Below are 21,365 nucleotides of genomic sequence, written 5' to 3'. Positions count from 1 at the left end.
ACTTAGATGCAAATTGTCTCTTCACAGAGGAAGAGGACTTGAACTCTAGTGTCACCTACTGCAAGTAGCTTGACTTTTAGCATTGCAATTTCCAGTAGGTGGCACTAAAGGTCAAGTCCTCTTCCTCTCTGAAGAGATAATAATTTGCATATAAAAAGTATCAAAGTTATAATGAATCAGAATATTGCGTTGTTTTCTTGTCGGATTAACGTTCATCGGTCAGAGAGCTCCTTGCTGCAGAAAGCAGAAATTGTTATATTTCTCCCTCCAAGTTGCTGTTGGCAGATTAGTAACGTAATGTGGCAATGCTGGTCACTTTTCCGTGTTGGTGCCTACTAAATCTAGATTTTAACAAATTTTCCAAATTGCTAAAATAAACATGCCTAAAGTGAAGAATAGCAAGAAAATAACAACAGCAACAAAAATGATACTCCCCAATTACATTTCCCCCCGCAGCATCGCGTAACAGGTCCTCCCGCCAGTCTCCTGCTGACCTGGCCGCAGCCATGATGTCCTCTATATTCTGCATGACCGGATGATATTTGGCTAAAGCTGCCTCAGTAAAATCCATTAAAAAATAAATTTTTGTGCAAATTCTTGGTGGAATCCGAACCACTGAAGCCTAAAGTCATCAAAATACGAAGAATGAACATAAACTTCGGATGTGCAACAAAATTAACAATTACAAAAATGATTATTTTTATTCATTTTTAACCCCTTCATGACCCAGCCTATTTTGACCTTAAAGACCTTGCCGTTTTTTGCAATTCTGACCAGTGTCCCTTCATGAGGTAATAACTCAGGAACGCTTCAATGGATCCTAGCGGTTCTGAGATTGTTTTTTCGTGACATATTGGGCTTCATGTTAGTGGTAAATTTAGGTCAATAAATTCTGTGTTTATTTGTGATAAAAACGGAAATTTGGCGAAAATTTTGAAAATTTCGCAATTTTCACATTTTGAATTTTTATTCTGTTAAACCAGAGAGTTATGTGACACAAAATAGTTAATAAATAACATTTCCCACACGTCTACTTTACATCAGCACAATTTTGGAAACAAAATTTTTTTTTGCTAGGAAGTTATAAGGGTTAAAATTTGACCAGCGATTTCTCATTTTTACAACGAAATTTACAAAACCATTTTTTTTAGGGACCACCTCACATTTGAAGTCAGTTTGAGGGGTCTATATGGCTGAAAATACCCAAAAGTGACACCATTCTAAAAACTGCACCCCTCAAGGTGTACAAAACCACATTCAAGAAGTTTATTAACCCTTCAGGTGCTTCACAGCAGCAGAAGCAACATGGAAGGAAAAAATGAACATTTAACTTTTTAGTCACAAAAATGATTTTTCAGCAACAATTTTTTTATTTTCCCAATGGTAAAAGGAGAAACTGAACCACGTAAGTTGTTGTCCAATTTGTCCTGAGTACGCTGATACCTCATATGTGGGGGTAAACCACTGTTTGGGCGCACGGCAGGGCTTGGAAGGGAAGGAGCGCCATTTGACTTTTTGAATGAAAAATTGGCTGCACTCTTTAGCGGACACCATGTCACATTTGGAGAGCCCCCGTGTGCCTAAAAATTGGAGCTCCCCCACAAGTGACCCCATTTTGGAAACTAGACGCCCCAAGGAACTTATCTAGATGCATAGTAAGCCCTTTAAACCCCCAGGTGCTTCACAAATTGATCCGTAAAAATGAAAAAGTACTTTTTTTTCACAAAAAAATTCTTTTAGCCTCAATTTTTTCATTTTCACATGGACAACAGGATAAAATGGATCCTAAAATTTGTTTGGCAATTTCTCCTGAGTACACCGATACTTCACATGTGGGGGTAAACCATTGTTTGGGCACATGGTAAGGCTCGGAAGGGAAGGAGCGCCATTTGACTTTTTGAATGAAAAATTATCTCCATCGTTAGCGGACACCATGTCGCGTTAGGAGAGACCCTGTGTGCTTAAACATTGAAGCTCCCCCACAAGTGACCCCATTTTGGAAACTGGACCCCCCAAGGAACTTATCTAGATGCCTAGTGAGCACTTTAAACCCTCAGGTGCTTCACAAATTGATCCGTAAAAATGAAAAAGTACTTTTTTTTCACAAAAAATTTATTTTCGCCTCAATTTTTTCATTTTCACATGGGCAATAGGATAAAATGGATCCTAAAATTTGTTGAGCAATTTCTCCCGAGTACGCCGATACCTCATATGTGGGGGTAAACCACTGTTTGGGCACACGGCAGGGCTCGGAAGGGAAGGCGCGCCTTTTAACTTTTTGAATGGAAAATTAGCTCCAATTGTTAGCGGACACCATGTCGCATTTGGAGAGCCCCTGTGTGCCTATGCAATGGAGCTCCCCCACAAGTGACCCCATTTTGGAAACTAGACCCCCCAACAAACTTATCTAGATGCATACTGAGCACTTTAAACCCCCAGGTGCTTCACAGAAGTTTATAATGCAGAGCCATGAAAATAAAAAATAATTTTTCTTTTCTCAAAAATGATTTTTTAGCCTGGAATTTCCTATTTTGCCAATGGTAATAGGAGAAATTGGACCACAAATGTTGTTGTCCAGTTTGTCCTGAGTATGCAGATACCCCATATGTGGGGGTAAACCACTGTTTGGGAGCACGGCAGGGCTCAGAAGGGAAGGCACGCCATTTGGCTTTTTAAATGGAAAATTATCTCCAATCATTAGCGGACACCATGTCGCGTTTGGAGAGCCCCTGTGTGCCTAAACATTGGAGATCCCCCACAAATTACCCCATTTTGGAAACTAGACCCCCAAAGGAACTAATCTAGATGTGTAGTGAGCACTTTGAACCCTCAAGTGCTTCACAGAAGTTTATAACGCAGAGCTATGAAAATAAAAAAAAAAAATTATTTTCTCAAAAATGAATTTTAGCCCGCAATTTTTTATTTTCCCAAGGGTAACAGGAGAAATTTGACCCCAAAAGTTGTTGTCCAGTTTCTCCTGAGTACGCTGATACCCCATATGTGGGGGTAAACCACTGTTTAGGCACATGCTGGGGCTCGGAAGTGAAGTAGTGACGTTTTGAAATGCAGACTTTGATGGAATGCTCTGTGGGCGTCACGTTGCGTTTGCAGAGCCCCTGATGTGGCTAAACAGTAGAAACCCCCCACAAGTGACCCCATTTTGGAAACTAGACCCCGAAAGGAACTTATCTAGATGTGAGGTGAGCACTTTGAACCCCCAAGTGCTTCACAGAAGTTCATAACACAGAGCAGTGAAAATAATAAATACGTTTTCTTTCCTCAAAAATAATTTTTTAGCCCAGAATTTTTTATTTTCCCAAGGGTTACAGGAGAAATTGGACCACAAAAGTTGTTGTCCAGTTTCTCCTGAGTACGCTGATACCCCATGTGTGGGGGTAAACCACTGTTTGGGCACACGTGGGGGCTCAGAAGGGAAGTAGTGACTTTTGAAATGCAGACTTTGATGGAATGGTCTGCGGGCGTCACATTGCGTTTGCAGAGCCCCTGGTGTGCCTAACCAGTAGAAACCCCCCACAAGTGACCCCATTTTGGAAACTAGACCCCCAAAGGAACTTATCTAGATGTGTGGTGAGCACTTTCAACCCCCAAGTGCTTTACAGAAGTTTATAACGCAGAGCCGTGAAAATAATAAATACGTTTTCTTTCCTCAAAAATAATTTTTTAGCCCAGAATTTTTTATTTTCCCAAGGGTTACAGGAGAAATTGGACCACAAAAGTTGTTGTCCAGTTTCTCCTGAGTACGCTGATGCCCCATGTGTGGGGGTAAACCACTGTTTGGGCACACGTGGGGGCTCAGAAGGGAAGTAGTGACTTTTGAAATGCAGACTTTGATGGAATGGTCTGCGGGCGTCACGTTGCGTTTGCAGAGCCCCTGGTGTGCCTAAACAGTAGAAACCCCCCACAAGTGACCCCATTTTGGAAACTAGACCCCCCAAGGAACTTATCTAGATATGTGGTGAGCACTTTGAACCCCCAAGTGCTTCACAGACGTTTACAACGCAGAGCCGTGAAAATAAAAAATCATTTTTCTTTCCTCAAAAATGATGTTTTAGCAAGCAATTTTTTATTTTCTCAAGGGTAACAGGAGAAATTGGACCCCAGTAATTGTTGCGCAGTTTGTCCTGAGTATGCTGGTACCCCATATGTGGGGGTAAACCACTGTTTGGGCACACGTCGGGGTTCGGAAGTGAGGGAGCACCATTTGAATTTTTGAATACAAGATTGGCTGGAATCAATGGTGGCGCCATGTTGCGTTTGGAGACCCCCTGAAGTGCCTAAACAGTGGAAACCCCTCAATTCTACCTCCAACACACCCCTAACCCTTATCCCAACTGTAGCCGTAACCCTAATCACAACCCTAACCCCAACACACCCCTAACCACAACCCTAACCCCAACACACCCCTAACCCTAACCACAACCCTAATTCCAACCCAACCCTAAGGCTATGTGCCAACGTTGCGGATTCGTATGAGATTTTTCAGCATCATTTTTGAAAAATCCGCGGGTAAAAGGCACTGCGTTTTACCTGTGGATTTACCGTGGATTTCCAGTGTTTTTTGTGCGGATTTCACCTGTGGATTCCTATTGAGGAACAGGTGTAAAACGCTGCGGAATCCGCACAAAGAATTGGCATGCTGCGGAAAATACAACGCAGCGTTCCCGCGCGGTATTTTCTGCACCATGGGCACAGCGGATTTGGTTTTCCATATGTTTACATGGTACTGTAAACCTGATGGAACACTGCTGCGGATCCTCAGCCAAATCCGCACCGTGTGCACATAGCCTAATTCTAAAGGTATGTGCACACGCTGCAGAAAATGCTGCGGATCCGCAGCAGTTTCCCATGAGTTTACAGTTCAATGTGAACCTATGGGAACCAAAAATCGCTGTACACATGCTGCGGAAAAACTGCACGGAAACGCAGCGGTTTACATTCCGCAGCATGTCACTTCTTTCTGCGGATTCCGCAGCGGTTTTACAACTGCTCCAATAGAAAATCGCAGTTGTAAAACCGCAGTGAAATGCGCAGAAAAACCGCGGTAAATCCACGATAAATCGGCAGCGGTTTAGCACTGTGGATTTTTCAAATCCGCTGCGGAAAAATCCGCATAGGACCAGAATACGTGTGCACATACCGAAACCCTAACCCTAGCCCTAACCCTAGCCCTAACCCTACCCCTAACCCTAACCCTAGTTCTTACCCCAACCTTAGTGAAAAAAAAAAAATTCTTTATTTTTTTTATTGTCCCTATCTATGGGGGTGACAAAGGGGGGGGGGGGTCATTTACTATCTTTTTTATTTTGATCACTGAGATGGGTTATATCTCAGTGATCAAAATTCACTCTGGAACGAATCTGCCGGCCGGCAGATTCGGCGGGCGCACTGCACATGCGCCCGCCATTTTGGAAGATGGCGGCGCCCAGGAAAGAAGACGGACGGACCTCGGGCGGCTAGGTAAGTATAAGGGGGGGGAGATCAGGGCACGGGGGGGCGTCGGAGCACGGGGGGGGTGGATCGGAGCATGGGGGGGGTGGATCGAAACACGGGAGGGAGGATTGGAGCACGGGGGAGGATTGGAGCACGGGGTGAGGGATCGCTGTGCGGGGGGTGGATCGGAGCACGGGGGGGGGTCGCTGTGTGCGGGGGAGGGATCGGAGTGCGGGGGGGTTTGATTGGAGCGTGGGGGGTGTGATTGGTGCATGGGGGAAGCGGACAGGAGGACGGGGGAGCGGAGCACAGGACGGAGGGGAGCGGACCACAGATCGGGGGGCTGGGGGGGCGATCGGAGGGGTGGGGTGGGTGCACATAAGTGTTTCCAGCCATGGCCGATGATATTGCAGCATCGGCCATGGCTGGATTGTAATATTTCACCAGTTTTTTAGGTGAAATATTACAAATCGCTCTGATTGGCAGTTTCACTTTCAACAGCCAATCAGAGCGATCGTAGCCACGAGGGGGTGAAGCCACCCCCCCTGGGCTAAACTACCACTCCCCCTGTCCCTGCAGATCGGGTGAAATGGGAGTTAACCCTTTCACCCGGCCTGCAGGGACGCGATCTTTCCATGACGCATATGCTGCGTCATGGGTCGGAATGGCACCGACTTTCATGACGCAGCGTATGCGTCAAAGGTCGGGAAGGGGTTAAAGCACCGTTAATTCCGTGGGGGCTGTACATGTAAAAAAGGGTTTAAAGATCCATAATATACTATATATAGAATCAGGGCTGCCGCTAGAAATTTTGGGGCCCCATACTGGCAAAATTTTCGGGGCCCCCTTGAAACTCCGCCCAGGCTCCACCCCAGCCCTGCCTCCAGGCTCCACCCCACGAACTATCCACAGTCCCACCGCTCTCTCTTGGAAAATCTCCACTTCTCACCTATCACACATTGACAGTTCCCATCACCAGATCACACATATAGCCGGCAGCTTTTGTTTTGGCCAAAAGATTTTTTAAGCCGCCACCATAACACGGTAGACACTTTTGGCCGGGCCCTACTCTACTGTAACCTACTAAATATTTGTTAAAATATGCAATACAATTTAGGTATATTTTTTATTTATTTTTCAATTTTTAAAATGACCTATAATACTACATACAAGGAACATATACCACCGCACTATGACCAGATGACATATTACCACCACAGTGATCGAATAATATAAAATACAAGGAACAAATACCGCTACACCATGACCAGACCGCATATTACCACAAATGACTGAATACTACGATACTGATCAGTAATAAAAAAAAAAAACACAATACTATCACCAGCAGTGCCATTATGCACAGGAGATCTGTAATTAGTAAGCAGTGTCTGTGTACAGGTAATACAGTGATCACCGGTGACATTATACACAGGAGCTCTATATATAATGTATAGGTAATGCAGTGATCACTGGTAACATTGTACACAGGACCTCTGTATATAGTATACAGTGTATAGTGTCAGTGTATAGGTAACACTGACTCACCAGTGACGTCTCTAGGTGAAGTCCTTCATCTTTCATCCAGCACAGACCGCCATCACTTCATCCAGCCAGGACTCGTCTCTGCAGGAAATAAAACAGTTATCTCGAGTTCCGCTTGTAGAATACATTACTTAATTTTCCCAACTTCTACATTACACCACATGAAGAAGGCAACATAGTATCACTCTACACAGTAACAGGACCGCCCCCCCATTTAAAACAGTATACTCAAAAAATAAAATAAATACATCACTGCAATAATAATATCCCTTAATTAGCCCCTATGGTAATATTCGCCATCCTAGCCCCCGTGTGTCTCATTCCAGGCTCCAGCCATATGTTCTCCCATCCTGCCCTCATGAGTATCCATTCTGCCCCATATGATCTCCCCATCCTGCCCCATCTGTCTCCATCGTATCCATCCTGCCCCATCTGTCTCCAATCTTGCCCCATCTGTCTCCATTCTGCCCCATCTGTTTCCAATCCTGCCCCATCTGTGTCCAGCACTCTGCCCCATCTGTGTCCAGCACTCTGCCCCATCTGTGTCCAGCACTCTGCCCCATCTGTGTCCAATCCTGCCCCATCTGTGTCCAGCACTCTGCCCCATCTGTGTCCAATCCTGCCCCATCTGTGTCCAGCACTCTGCCCCATCTGTGTCCAATACTGCCCCATCTGTGTCCAGCACTCTGCCCCATCTGTGTCCAATCCTGCCCCATCTGTGTCCAGCACTCTGCCCAGTCTGTGTCAAATCCTGCCCCATGTGTCCAGCACTCTGCCCCATCTGTTTCCAATCCTGCCTCATCTCTGTCCAGCACTCTGCCCCATCTCTGTCCTGCACTCTGCCCCATCTCTGTCCAGCACTCTGCCCCATCTCTGTCCAGCACTCTGCCCCATCTCTGTCCAGCACTCTGCCCCATCTCTGTCCAGCACTCTGCCCCATCTCTGTCCAATCCTGCCCCATCTGTGTCCAGCACTCTGCCCCATCTGTGTCCAATCCTGCCCCATCTGTGTCCAATCCTGCCCCATCTCTGTCCAGCACTCTGCCCCATCTCTGTCCTGCACTCTGCCCCATCTCTGTCCAGCACTCTGCCCCATCTCTGTCCAGCACTCTGCCCCATCTCTGTCCAGCACTCTGCCCCATCTCTGTCCAGCACTCTGCCCCATCTCTGTCCAATCCTGCCCCATCTGTGTCCAGCACTCTGCCCCATCTGTGTCCAATGCTGCCCCATCTGTGTCCAATCCTGCCCCATCTGTGTCCAGCACTCTGCCCCATCTGTGTCCAATCCTGCCCCATCTCTGTCCAGCACTCTGCCCTATCTCTGTCCAGCACTCTGTCCCATCTCTGTCCAGCACTCTGCCCCATCTCTGTCCAGCACTCTGCCCCATCTCTGTCCAGCACTCTGCCCCATCTCTGTCCAGCACTCTGCCCCATCTCTGTCCAGCACTCTGCCCCATCTCTGTCCAATCCTGCCCCATCTGTGTCCAGCACTCTGCCCCATCTGTGTCCAATCCTGCCCCATCTCTGTCCAGCACTCTGCCCCATCTGTGTCCAATCCTGCCCCATCTGTGTCCAGCACTCTGCCCCATCTCTGTCCAGCACTCTGCCCCATCTCTGTCCGGCACTCTGCCCCATCTCTGTCCGGCACTCTGCCCCATCTGTGTCCAATCCTGCCCCATCTGTGTCCAGCACTCTGCCCAGTCTGTGTCCAATCCTGCCCCATGTGTCCAGCACTCTGCCCCATCTGTTTCCAATCCTGCCTCATCTCTGTACAGCACTCTGCCCCATCTCTGTCCAGCACTCTGCCCCATCTCTGTCCAGCACTCTGCCCCATCTCTGTCCAGCACTCTGCCCCCCCCCCCGTGTCCAGCTTTCTGCCCCCCTGTGTCCAGCTTTCTGCCCCCCCTGTGTCCAGCTTTCTGCCCCCCCCCGTGTCCAGCTTTCTGCCCCCCGTGTCCAGCTTTCTGCCCCCCCCGTGTCCAGCTTTCTGCCCCCCCCTGTGTCCAGCTTTCTGCCCCCCCCTGTGTCCAGCTTTCTGCCCCCCCCGTGTCCAGCTTTCTGCCCCCCCCGTGTCCAGCTTTCTGCCCCCCCCGTGTCCAGCTTTCTGCCCCCCCCCCTGTGTCCAGCTTTCTGCCCCCCCTGTGTCCAGCTTTCTGCCCCCCCCCCTGTGTCCAGCTTTCTGCCCCCCCCTGTGTCCAGCTTTCTGCCCCCCCCTGTGTCCAGCTTTCTGCCCCCCCCTCTGTGTCCAGCTTTCTGCCCCCCCTGTGTCCAGCTTTCTGCCCCCCCCCGTGTCCAGCTTTCTGCCCCCCCCCCGTGTCCAGCTTTCTGCCCCCCCCCGTGTCCAGCTTTCTGCCCCCCCCTGTGTCCAGCTTTCTGCCCCCCCCCCCCCCGTGTCCAGCTTTCTGCTCTCCCCCCCCCCCCTGTGTCCAGCTTTCTGCCTTGGTTATTAGGTTTTAGTCTTTAATGAAGAGATGAGATTTGAGGTTGGCTCTGAAGGTTTCTATTTGGGGAGACAATCATACCTGTTGAGGCAGTGAATTCCAGAGGATGGGAGACGCTGGGGAAAAACATATTCTCAATGCGACAGGCTTCCTACTTTAATGGAGAAATAACATGAATGTAATAAAAATCATACACATCACGTTAATGTCATATCACCATCTTGCACAGATAAACTGTATTCAGGGTCAGTAGGTGACAGTAGAGAATTCTCTCTAATATACAGGTGACAGAAAATGAAGAAAATATCCCGTGGTTGATACTTTTTATATGCAAATCACCTCTTCAGAGAGGAAGAGGACTTGAACTCTAGTGCCACCAATAGGAAGTTGCAATGCTAAAAGTCAAGCTACTTCCAATAGCTGGCAACATTTGCATATTTAATTTCCCAGAGGAACATTGTATGGCTTATAAGTCTCGTTTCTCTGGCATGTCAGTGGAGCGCCCCCAGACGCAGGGCCGCGGGGTACTCGGTCCGGGGTTGTCACGGTGGCTAGACCCGGTCCGTGACCCTGCTAAGGGGTGTCCAATGAAAGGTGATGGTGTGTGGTGCAAGGTGCGAGGAATAACGAGGACGCAGGGTTGCAGTCTCTTTACCTTTTTACTGAAGGCTTCGGGGTCCGCAATCCAAAGCACTGCTAACAGGGCTGGCCGGCCGGTCCGAATGCACATCCAGAGTTCCCTTTGCAGGTGGAAATCAGTGTCTACCTTCTAGCGCCTGTGTGTTGTAGTCCTTCCCTGCTGAGCACCACGGGATAGTCCTCACAAATGTTGTATCTGTTCTTTCTCTCTCCGTCCCCCAGATAATATGGCTAGGACGCACCCGTATGACAGGTAGGCCTGGAGTTATTCTGGGACCCTAGAGACGCCCCTCTCCCACGATTGCCTCCTATGTCCGTTTAGGTGATTTAAGTCAGACAGCCAACCTGTAATCAACTGTCCTGCCGCTGTTTGAAGTAATGCGTGGAGTCTGTTACTTCCTCGGTGCTCCGGCCACCGGCTACGCGCCTGAGAAGGATGTTGCCACAGTCTTAGGGACACGACTCCTTCTGGTTCTATCTCCTTCGTACTATGATCCCGCTTCTTAATTCTCCACAATATACTTCGCTTCGTGTCCTTCCTTGAGATGCCGCCGCAAGGTAGTGCAGGCACGGCTCCGTAACAATCTGTCCTTTCTGCTAGGTACCTGCCAGGTTCCCACTTCTGACAGGTCCTCCCTTGAGCTCTCCCAGGCTGCGTTCTCCCTCACTTCCAGTCCAACCCCCAGTTTTTACCAGAGTGTGAGGAGTGGCCTAATACATAGAGCCTTTTGCCCCCCCTGGTGGCCGGAGTGGGAAGTGTAATGTGTGACTGTGATACCTGGTCAGGAGAACTCCTTTAGTGCAATCAGACATAACATCACTCCCCTTAGTGGCAGAGCGACATTACTGCAACGACCAGGACTCTAGGGCGCTGCACTAGGGCTGTCACTCTGCACAAGGAGAAATGATACCCCTTGATACTTTTTAGAAACACAATCATTTTGAAAGGTAGCAGTCTTAAGTGCTTCTACGTAGCACTAATTACCATATACTTAATAAATATATGCTGTAGCACACTGAGGTACAACAAGTTCAAGCATTACCAAGCAATAAATAAATACATAGCGGAACAGTACAGTAGGGCTATCCTGGGGAGATCACAGACAGACTTCAAAATTCCTCAGAGCTTTGCAGCATTTTGTAAGATGCGGTGCATATGAGAGGTCAGAGGGAGAGGACGGAGTTACACGAGCCTGCCCAGGAGAGCAGATCACTGCCAGCACCTGCCTACCTGGCATTGGCAAGCATAACTAGATGGACAGTTGACTCAAATGAGAAATTCTTGTCTTGAAAATACTTGTAAGGGCCTCTGTAGTGTCATAGAATCATAGAATGTTGGAAGGGACCTCCAGGGTCATCGTATGCAACCCCCTGCTCAAAGCAGGATTCACTAAACCATCTCAGACAGATGTCTGTCCAGCCTGTGTTTGAAGACTTCCATTACAGGAGAACTCACCACCTCTCGTGGCAGCCTGTTCCACTCATTGATCACCCTCACAGTCAAATCCTATAATGACATACTTGTAATAGCGTCCCCATCCTGGACTCCTTCCTTTAATAATGTCTCCCGTGCTAGCCCCATTCTGTAATAATGTCCCGGTCCTGTCCTATTCCTGTAATAATGTCCTCCATCTTGGGCCCCCTTCTCTAATAATGTCCCCCATCATGGCCCCTTTATGTAATAATGTCTCACATCCTAGGCCCCTTTTATGTAATCATGTCTCACATCCCAGGCCCCTTTTTGTAATAATGTTTCACATCCTAGGCCCCTTCCTGTTATACTATCCCCTGTTCTGGGCCTTTTTCTGTTATATTGTCCCCATCCTGGGCCCTTTCTTAGTGTAATGTTTCTTTTCCTGGCATAATGTCCCCTCATGGGCCCTCTTCCTGGAATGATGTCCCCCATCCTAGACTCCTTCCAGCAATAATGTCCCCCTTCCTGGGCCACTTCCTGGTATAATGTCCCCTGTATTGGGCTCCTTACTGTAATAACGTTCCCCATCCTGGCCCCCTCAAGTAACAATGTCCCCCATCCTATAATAATGTCTGCCATCCTGGTCACATTCCTGGTATAATGACCCCCCATCCTGGGCCCCTTCCTGGTTTAATGACTCCCATCCTATAATTATGTCCACCTTCCAGCACCACTTTTTGGTATAGTGATCCCCATTCCTGTGTCACTTCCTAGTATAAATGACCTCCATCCTGGTATAGTGATGTCAATCCTGGACCCCATTCTGGCAGAAATGACCCCATCCTGGACCCCTTCTTGGTATAATGACCACTATCCTGGACACCAGTCTGGTATAATGACCCCCTTTGTGACCTCTTCCTGGTATAAACATCCCCATTCTGTTATAATGACCCCCATCCAGGCCCCTTCCTTGTATAATGACCCTCATCCTGAACCCCATTCAAGCATAATGACCCCCATCCTGCACCCCATTCTGATATAATGACCCTCATCCCAGACCCTTCCTTTTATAATGACCCTCATCCTTAACCCCATTCTGTTATAATGACCCCCATCCTGCACCCCATTCTGGTATAATGACCCCCATCCTGGCTCCTTCCTTTTATAATATCTGTTCTGCAGTGGCGTAACTACAAAGTTATGGGCCCCGGTGCGAACTTTGAAATGGCCCCCCCCCCCCCCATGCCAAAATATATTCCACCCAAATTCACATTTTCCCTGAGATTTTTGCCATGTATGCCAAATGACAAGCTGAGCTCTGGTACATCTATAACATCATGTGATATCAAGATGACTTTGGTCAGATAATAAATGATACTTAGCTCGGCTGTGTCTGTATCTCACTGGGGTATAAAGAAAACTCATACATATGAGATTTCCAATGCACAGACTTGTACTAAAGGACAAACTCAGCTCTGCTCTCTGTAATATAGATGATATACAATGCACAGACTTGTACTAAAGGACAAACTCCGCTCTGCTATGTCAGTAAGACATGATTATTTCCAATTGCCGACTTGCACCAAAGGACTAGCTGAGCTCTGCTACATGGCCATGCTAATACTCACATGTAGGGCTGCAGCTGGGTCCCATCTGTTGCAGCACCCCTCGGTGAAGCCGCCAGCAGCAGCCCCCACATGGGCACTAGCGCTGGGAGCAGAAGCCGCTCTGGAGGAGATGGAGCCGTCATTCCTACTTCTCCCAGGGTTGCAGATTTTTTGGGGAAAGGGTTTGCAGTCAGGTCAAAGCCACATTATCTGCCACAGGTCGGGGCAGTGTCAGACATCGGGGTCTCTGCCTTCATTGAAGGCTGGGAAGTTATAAGTTCGCACTCTGAGCCCCCGCAGCTACTTCTATTTATTGCATAGCTCCACAGAATTAGGGGGGTGTTAATATTTTTTTTAGAGAGCCTTCCCTGAATGTGGTGGTGTGGATTTTGGAGATGGACAAGTTCTCCAGCTTCTCATTCCAATAAGCCAGTAGACACCCCCTCCTTCCTGTTCCCACCACCAGGAGCCTGTGAGCAGGAGGGGTGGGATTCTCCTCACAGGTCGCCTCCCTCTGGTCAAATTACTAAAGATTTTCCCTTTTTTACAGTCTTCTCCCTTAAACCTGATATCAATCAATGAGGAGATCTTGGTCCTGTGCAGATGAAGGTGACAGTCTGCCCCCCACTGTCCTACTCCAGTCTCTGGATACAAATGTGGGAAAGGTTCTCTGTGGACTGTTTCATTCAGGGAAACAGAATGTCCCTGAGAGGAGGCTTGTGTCTGACATCTGACTCCTGCCCCCCTACACAGACTGTACTGGCTTCTTGCCCTTCAGTCTCTGTCCTCTGGGGTGATTGCCAACTTACCAGCTGAATAAAGGTGGACACAGCAGTGAAGGATGTGCAAACAGAGATCTACCTGATATGACACTGCAGTGTGTCATTTCCGGTCCTGTGCATTGTGGGGGTGTACTGGTCGGCTCCGGAGCATGCGCACTGCACATTCTGAAGCTGGTGAGTACACCCAATACTCCCCCCACAATGCACAGGACCGGAAATTACACGGACGCAGCTCACGCCTCTTGTCTAATTTTCACAGACAGGAGTCGGCTGCTTCTTTGATGGACTGAGCGGGCCCCTAAGGACTCCGGGCCCCATCGCAGCTGCGACCCCTGCGACCTCAGTAGTTACGCCCCTGCCTAAGAGGTTTAAAATAACAAACTGAGCTGGTACTTACCTTTCCCTGCTCCACTGTCGACACTCTACTACTGCTCTCATGTTTCCAGGTTGCATCAGTGATATAACAACTACAGCATACATCGTGCCTGCAACCAATGACCGGGCTCAGCGGTTCTGTAGTAGACTTGAGCCACTGAACTCGGTGATTGACTGCAGTGGTGATGTGTGCTGTATTTGCTGATGGACCTATCAGGATCAAATTTTTGGCAGACCCAAACATGCTGCATCAATAATTCCTGTAAGAAGTGGGTCTAGGATTACAATTCTTTTCCTAATGACTGTAATGGAAAAAAAAATAATGTGTATAGGTTACACAATCTTTTTGGATCTGTTTCAAAAGGCAAAATTAAGGGGAAAAAATACCCCTTCTCTTTTCTCAAGTGTGTGTGACACAGCTCAAAATCTGATCCAGTGCAATTCACTATTGAATATGCTGAACCATAAGGTTTCAACATCACATGACTATATCCAATAAGATAAAGGGTCAACCAATATAGAACTAATTTGTGCTGAAAGGTGATTTAACAGATGCATATCATAAGGGCAGCAGAGCAGGGAATGACTGAAAGCGATGCGGAAGCTTCCCGCCACTACTCACATACAATGTCTGCGCACCTCCGGGCGGCTGCAAATAACAGGACAAATAAAGATCGGCTTGAGGGACCCGTCGGCAGCAGGAGGAGGAGGACGCAGCAACAGCTTGCAGCTTTTTAGGTTTAAAAGTGCAAGCTGCGGCACTCGGCCACTCACTCAAGCAGTGCCAGCTGCCTTAGACCAGTCCTTTCCTTTGGTGCGACTGAAGGACCTGTGGACACGCCTCTCCAGGTCACAAGGTTGACTGCATTGAATCCATCTTCCCCCATGTAACTGGAGGACCTGCGGTGACGGCTCCCTGCTGCGGGTCACTCACAAATGGTTGGGTCATTCATTCTTCTTCACTATTGTCCATGGACGGACGGGCCCCTAAGCAGTCCGGGCCCCATCGCAGCTGCAACCGCAATAGTTACGCCCCTGCCGTTCTGTTTTCCAAAGCATAAAAAATAAATGATTCTTCTTACCTTCCTCTGCTCCCCCGATGTACGGCGTCCTCTTCAGTAGCCTCTAGCTAACTTCAGTGTTCCGGTACTAGCAGTGTCTGACATCACTGCCATCCTCTGCCAGTGTCTTGCATGCCCGCTGCCAGCTGCCTGCCTCTGATTGGCTGATTGGTGTATTCTAGTGCAAGGAAGCCAGAGGATCCCTTTGTTGCAATGCATTTTGGCAGAATATACATCCTCAGACGCCCATTCATCTGAAGTCGGCACTGGCATCGACGGGCCCCACTGCCGCACCGGCCCAGTCACACCCTCTGCGACCACGATTCTTATGCACCTGGTTGTACCCTCTCCCCACTTATGGTCAGAAGGTCTTTCACAGGGGTTACAAGCAACTCTGTGGCTCCCGTGAATGGTTATTATATGTTTCCTTATTAAGGTCCCTTTATACGGGCCGATGAGGCGATGATCGACCAAGCTTACAATCATATGACTCTTCATTCTTGATTATTGGCCTATATAAACAGACCAGTGATAAATAAATCACGTTTCATCTATCTGTCTGCCTATCTATATATATTGAGAGTATGTTCTGTTTCCGTCATGTCTGGCAGCCTTGGTAACACTTATTGAAGATGGAGATGGTAGGAATGAAAATAGCACCTGTTATACCAAACGTTGCTGTAAAGCTGATCCGGCATCATATAACAGTTTATATTACACATCTCAAGAACTCTTCAAGTTTGCCATCGGAATGGGAGATATCGAGTTCACTGAGAACTACAAGTACAAGACTATCTTTATCTTCCTGCTCATTACCTATGTCATTCTCACCTACATCCTTCTGCTGAACATGCTTATAGCACTCATGGGGGAAACAGTAAGCAAGATCGCTCAGGAGAGCAAAGGCATCTGGAAGTTACAGGTAATTTCACTCCCAAGATATACACTTTCCTAAATTAAATATTTACTTAATTCATTGTTAAGATGTGGTTTCCTCAAAGGGTTTTTTTTTTCTCACATGACACATTAATGTCTGTAAAGCCATTTGGTCTTAGGTTTTAAATGTGTCCTTGGTCCCATGTCAGATCTCATTGTGGGTAGACATAGTAACATAGTAACATAGTTAGTAAGGCCGAAAAAAGACATTTGTCCATCCAGTTCAGCCTATATTCCATCATAATAAATCCCCAGATCTACGTCCTTCTACAGAACCTAATAATTGTATGATACAATATTGTTCTGCTCCAGGAAGACATCCAGGCCTCTCTTGAACCCCTCGACTGAGTTCGCCATCACCACCTCCTCAGGCAAGCAATTCCAGATTCTCACTGCCCTAACAGTAAAGAATCCTCTTCTATGTTGGTGGAAAAACCTTCTCTCCTCCAGACGCAAAGAATGCCCCCTTGTGCCCGTCACCTTCCTTGGTATAAACAGATCCTCAGCGAGATATTTGTATTGTCCCCTTATATACTTATACATGGTTATTAGATCGCCCCTCAGTCGTCTTTTTTCTAGACTAAATAATCCTAATTTCGCTAATCTATCTGGGTATTGTAGTTCTCCCATCCCCTTTATTAATTTTGTTGCCCTCCTTTGTACTCTCTCTAGTTCCATTATATCCTTCCTGAGCACCGGTGCCCAAAACTGGACACAGTACTCCATGTGCGGTCTAACTAGGGATTTGTACAGAGGCAGTATAATGCTCTCATCATGTGTATCCAGACCTCTTTTAATGCACCCCATGATCCTGTTTGCCTTGGCAGCTGCTGCCTGGCACTGGCTGCTCCAGGTAAGTTTATCATTAACTAGGATCCCCAAGTCCTTCTCCCTGTCAGATTTACCCAGTGGTTTCCCGTTCAGTGTGTAATGGTGATATTGATTCCCTCTTCCCATGTGTATAACCTTACATTTATCATTGTTAAACCTCATCTGCCACCTTTCAGCCCAAGTTTCCAACTTATCCAGATCCATCTGTAGCAGAATACTATCTTCTCTTGTATTAACTGCTTTACATAGTTTTGTATCATCTGCAAATATCGATATTTTACTGTGTAAACCTTCTACCAGATCATTAATGAATATGTTGAAGAGAACAGGTCCCAATACTGACCCCTGCGGTACCCCACTGGTCACAGCGACCCAGTTAGAGACTATACCATTTATAACCACCCTCTGCTTTCTATCACTAAGCCAGTTACTAACCCATTTACACACATTTTCCCCCAGACCAAGCATTCTCATTTTGTGTACCAACCTCTTGTGTGGCACGGTATCAAACGCTTTGGAAAAATCGAGATATACCACGTCCAATGACTCACCGTGGTCCAGTCTATAGCTTACCTCTTCATAAAAACTGATTAGATTGGTTTGACAGGAGCGATTTCTCATAAACCCATGCTGATATGGAGTTAAACAGTTATTCTCATTGAGATAATCCAGAATAACATCCCTCAGAAACCCTTCAAATATTTTACCAACAATAGAGGTTAGACTTACTGGCCTATAATTTCCAGGTTCACTTTTAGAGCCCTTTTTGAATATTGGCACCACAGTAAGAACCACCATGTTTATCAGCCATCCTGATGATGGGTCCAATGTTGCCTGTGACATCAGCCTAAAGATCTAAACTGGACCTTGTCTTTTCATGTCCAATGAGTAGACTATAAGTGATTCTGTATTGTACCTTGGCTTCTAACTTTCAAACCCTATAATAATGACTGCCAATATGCCTTTTTACTGACCTGAGAAATTAGGGAATAGCATGCCCTGATGGGTGAAAATGCTAGCTGACACCCTACTGAATTCACCATGATCATTGTTGACATCGATCATGGCCATGGGTGCTATCAGCAAAGACATTGGCATCTAGATGGTTGACAGAGGGAAAGGGATCCATCTTTAACCTCCAGATCATGATGTTGTGGTCCCAATGGTTGCTGCGGAAATCCAAGGCCAAGTGCATTGACCGAGGCTGAATATGTCTAGTCAGAATGTGGCCAGAAGTATGAAAATCGCACACTAGCAGTCACATGATTGCCCACTCCCAGCGCCGGCACTGGAGAATCCTCACAGCTCACAGAGCACGCGATGGTAGGATTCACATAAAGTGACTTCAGACTCGTACCCTAAGGCTGGACAACACCTCTAAAATAAATTGCTTTTGTTTGTTTTTTCCAGAGAGCAATAACTATTCTTGATATAGAAAAAAGTTTCCTGAACTACTTCACAAACAGATACCGGTCTGGGAAATCTGTCCTGGTGGGACTGACACCTGATGGAAAGGAGGATTACAGATGTTGCTTCAGGTAACAGAATTAAAGGCCACATAAATTAATAATGCCATGTTGCATATTGTAGCTTGGAAGAAGCAGGCTTTAAACTCTACATTGAATTAGATCCCAAATTTCAGACTCCAGATCCCAAATTTTACAATGGAGAAGGAGTGGATGTGGTCAGCAACGAGTAAACAATGTGGCCATCAAGCAGGAAAACAGCAGAAACTGCTGTTCATCTGCTGAAGGGTAGTTTTCAGAAAATTATTCTTCAATGGATTGAGTTGAAATAAATAAAGTGAAGGAAAAGCTGAGGATATAGATGGGTTGGGGAGGGACGAGGATGAAAAGGGAAAATCAATTGATGCGAATAAAGGAGTATCTATAGGCAGTGTTGGACTGGAATGAGAGCCCACCAGTGAGAATTACTGTATTATTGTAACTGTTTGGGTACCTTTAGACATGTTCAGAGATGTTCAGAGCACTAAAAGTAAACTATATACATGATCAAGTACTACAAAAACAGTATTTGAATAAATTTGCTAATGAAAATAAACTAAAATAACATTATTTCTAACTTAACTGAAAAGGGAATGTCATATCTTTAATATTACATTAATGTCACATTATCTTGTGGTTCTTTGTCAACCATGAGATTTTCTGGAATATCACAACTTGTGTATATTTTTATATTTTTAGGTGTTAAACATTTTGTATTGTTTTCTATGATCTTTATAAATCATATGCTTGTTACTGGCAGAGTTGATGAGGTTAACTGGACCAAATGGAACACAAACCTGGGGATCATCAATGAAGACCCTGGAAATTCTGGGATCATGAAGAATAATCTAAATAATTCTTCAATGCGGATGGCCAGAGGTAAGAGTGTGATGCCCTGGTACAACATACCATGTGGTAATTAGATGCGTCATCATTAGCACAACGTTCTTCTTACTGGAATGCAGTACAGGATATACATTAGTACAGGAAGTTCTGCTACCAAGCCAATATGGTTTACTCAAAATGTCTTTTAAAGGAATGTTCTCTTCTCTAAGATTTGCTCATATTTGACTCTTGAATGGAACCGAAACAGAAAAAGGACACATTTTTGCAGTATAACAAGGGGTCGGATGTTAGCTTTGGATAGGATCCTCTATGTGCAGTTGATTACAGTTATGTTTTCACTATGAGAATTAGAGCAGTAATAGGAGTTGTTCTGGTTTAGATAAACCATTTTCACATTTAGTATTAGAGAATTCTGAGTTAATACAGGGGACTCTTTATCTCAAACCGATTGGTGACTGCAGAAAGCCAACATGTTAGCCCTAATACCTATGTAGAGCCTTAGTCCATACAAAACTATATTAAGAAAGTAATTAGTATGGCATTCGGGATGTTTTTGGATCCTTTGAATATAGGTTAAAGTTGGAAATACATATGAGATAGCTGTTGGCCAAAACCGTCTGTTCAGCCATTTATCCCTAGTTCCACATAAACCTGAGCACTTGACTTGAACGATCATCAGATGCAGTCAAAAGCGTATCTCCCTTTAAAGTAGTATGACTGAAAACTGGAGTTCTAGAGGCCCCCATACACATTAGAGGGGTTCGGCCGACAGATGATGTTTGGGGAAAAAAAGATCCAGTATGTTCGATTTCGGACTGCCTATCCTTTAGTTCTCTAAGATATGGACAGCCATCGGAGATGTCTAGTAGTGGCTCTCTCGTAGAGAAAACAGGAGTGCATGACAGGGTGAGTGCTCCAATATATGGTGGAGTCGGCCGAGATAGCTGCCGGCTAAACCATCAGACGAACCATCGTTTGACCAAAAGCTTCCTAAAGTTTATGGGGGGCTTAACTGTCCAATCTTTCGTTTCTGCACCACCATCTGTTGGGAGAGAGATAGGAGGCCCCATACATATAAGATGATAGACCCCTCTCTGGTTTGGCTGACTTTCATGGATTGCATGTGGAGACCTTAAGACTTTCGCTTTAGGATTATGTCATCCTTCATAGTCATAGCACAGTGTTTCACTGGACCTTAGACGTGCAATCTGTCCTATCAACCTTTAACATTTTCTCCCCTCCTCAGTGACATCATTAATGAGGATTTTCTCATCCTTCTGTTCTTAGCAAAAACATGGAAGGCCTTTGTACCACATATAAGAGAATTCAGCATCAAAGGAAAAAGAGCCAAAGAGCCTGGGGAGCCCGGTGTACCGCTGCAACCTATATCTGAGGGTATAATGGAACAGGAAACATACGAGGACGGGACAGCTAAGCCACTGTAGACTGGAAAGGCCAAATGGTACATCATCCAGGGTGACCGGGTCTTACTTTTAGCTTGATTACACCAAGGCGAATTATAGAGTAATTACCACAGGTCACCAATATACTTGTGGACTCTCAATCATCTATTCTGATGTGACTAAGATACATTTCCTTAACGTTAACAGATCACAAAGCAGAATGTCAATTATTTGTTTCACTAATGGAAATAAACTACTTATCATTGTCTTATCCCTACTGCAATAAAGAGACTATACTATTATGTTAAAATCAATATTAGTGGTGGCGGGTCCTTTTTCTGCTCCTGTTCTCTCATGTCTTGCATACCTTACATGTAGGGGTAGGCATTATGTTCGGGGAAGGGAAGCCATTGTACAATGGCAGATGTAATCCATACTGGAAAGTGAAGAAAAAGCATATACCAGCACATATAGCGCTGGCAGAATGTTGATGTAGAAGAATTGTTGAACTTGATCGACGGGTATTTTTTC

The 21,365-nt window shown here is 46.2% G+C and overlaps 1 protein-coding gene across 1 annotated transcript in view; it reads left to right on the top strand.

The window, feature by feature from the left end:
- TRPV1 (transient receptor potential cation channel subfamily V member 1) overlaps positions 1–21,140 on the top strand; it is a 58,452-nt gene extending 37,312 nt beyond the window's left edge. The window contains exons 12-15 of the mRNA XM_069760050.1: positions 15,925–16,235; positions 18,491–18,618; positions 19,346–19,464; positions 20,719–21,140. Coding sequence (XP_069616151.1) covers positions 15,925–16,235; positions 18,491–18,618; positions 19,346–19,464; positions 20,719–20,876 — 716 coding nt within the window. The 3' untranslated portion in view covers positions 20,877–21,140. The remainder of the gene's footprint in view (positions 1–15,924; positions 16,236–18,490; positions 18,619–19,345; positions 19,465–20,718) is intronic.
- The last annotated feature ends 225 nt before the right edge of the window (positions 21,141–21,365 follow it).

The sequence above is a fragment of the Ranitomeya imitator genome, chromosome 3 (genome assembly GCF_032444005.1).
Source record: "Ranitomeya imitator isolate aRanImi1 chromosome 3, aRanImi1.pri, whole genome shotgun sequence".
In the NCBI taxonomy this organism is placed as follows: domain Eukaryota; kingdom Metazoa; phylum Chordata; class Amphibia; order Anura; family Dendrobatidae; genus Ranitomeya; species Ranitomeya imitator.
Note: the sequence above shows the minus strand (reverse complement) of the source record. Positions and strands in the feature narration are given on the sequence as shown.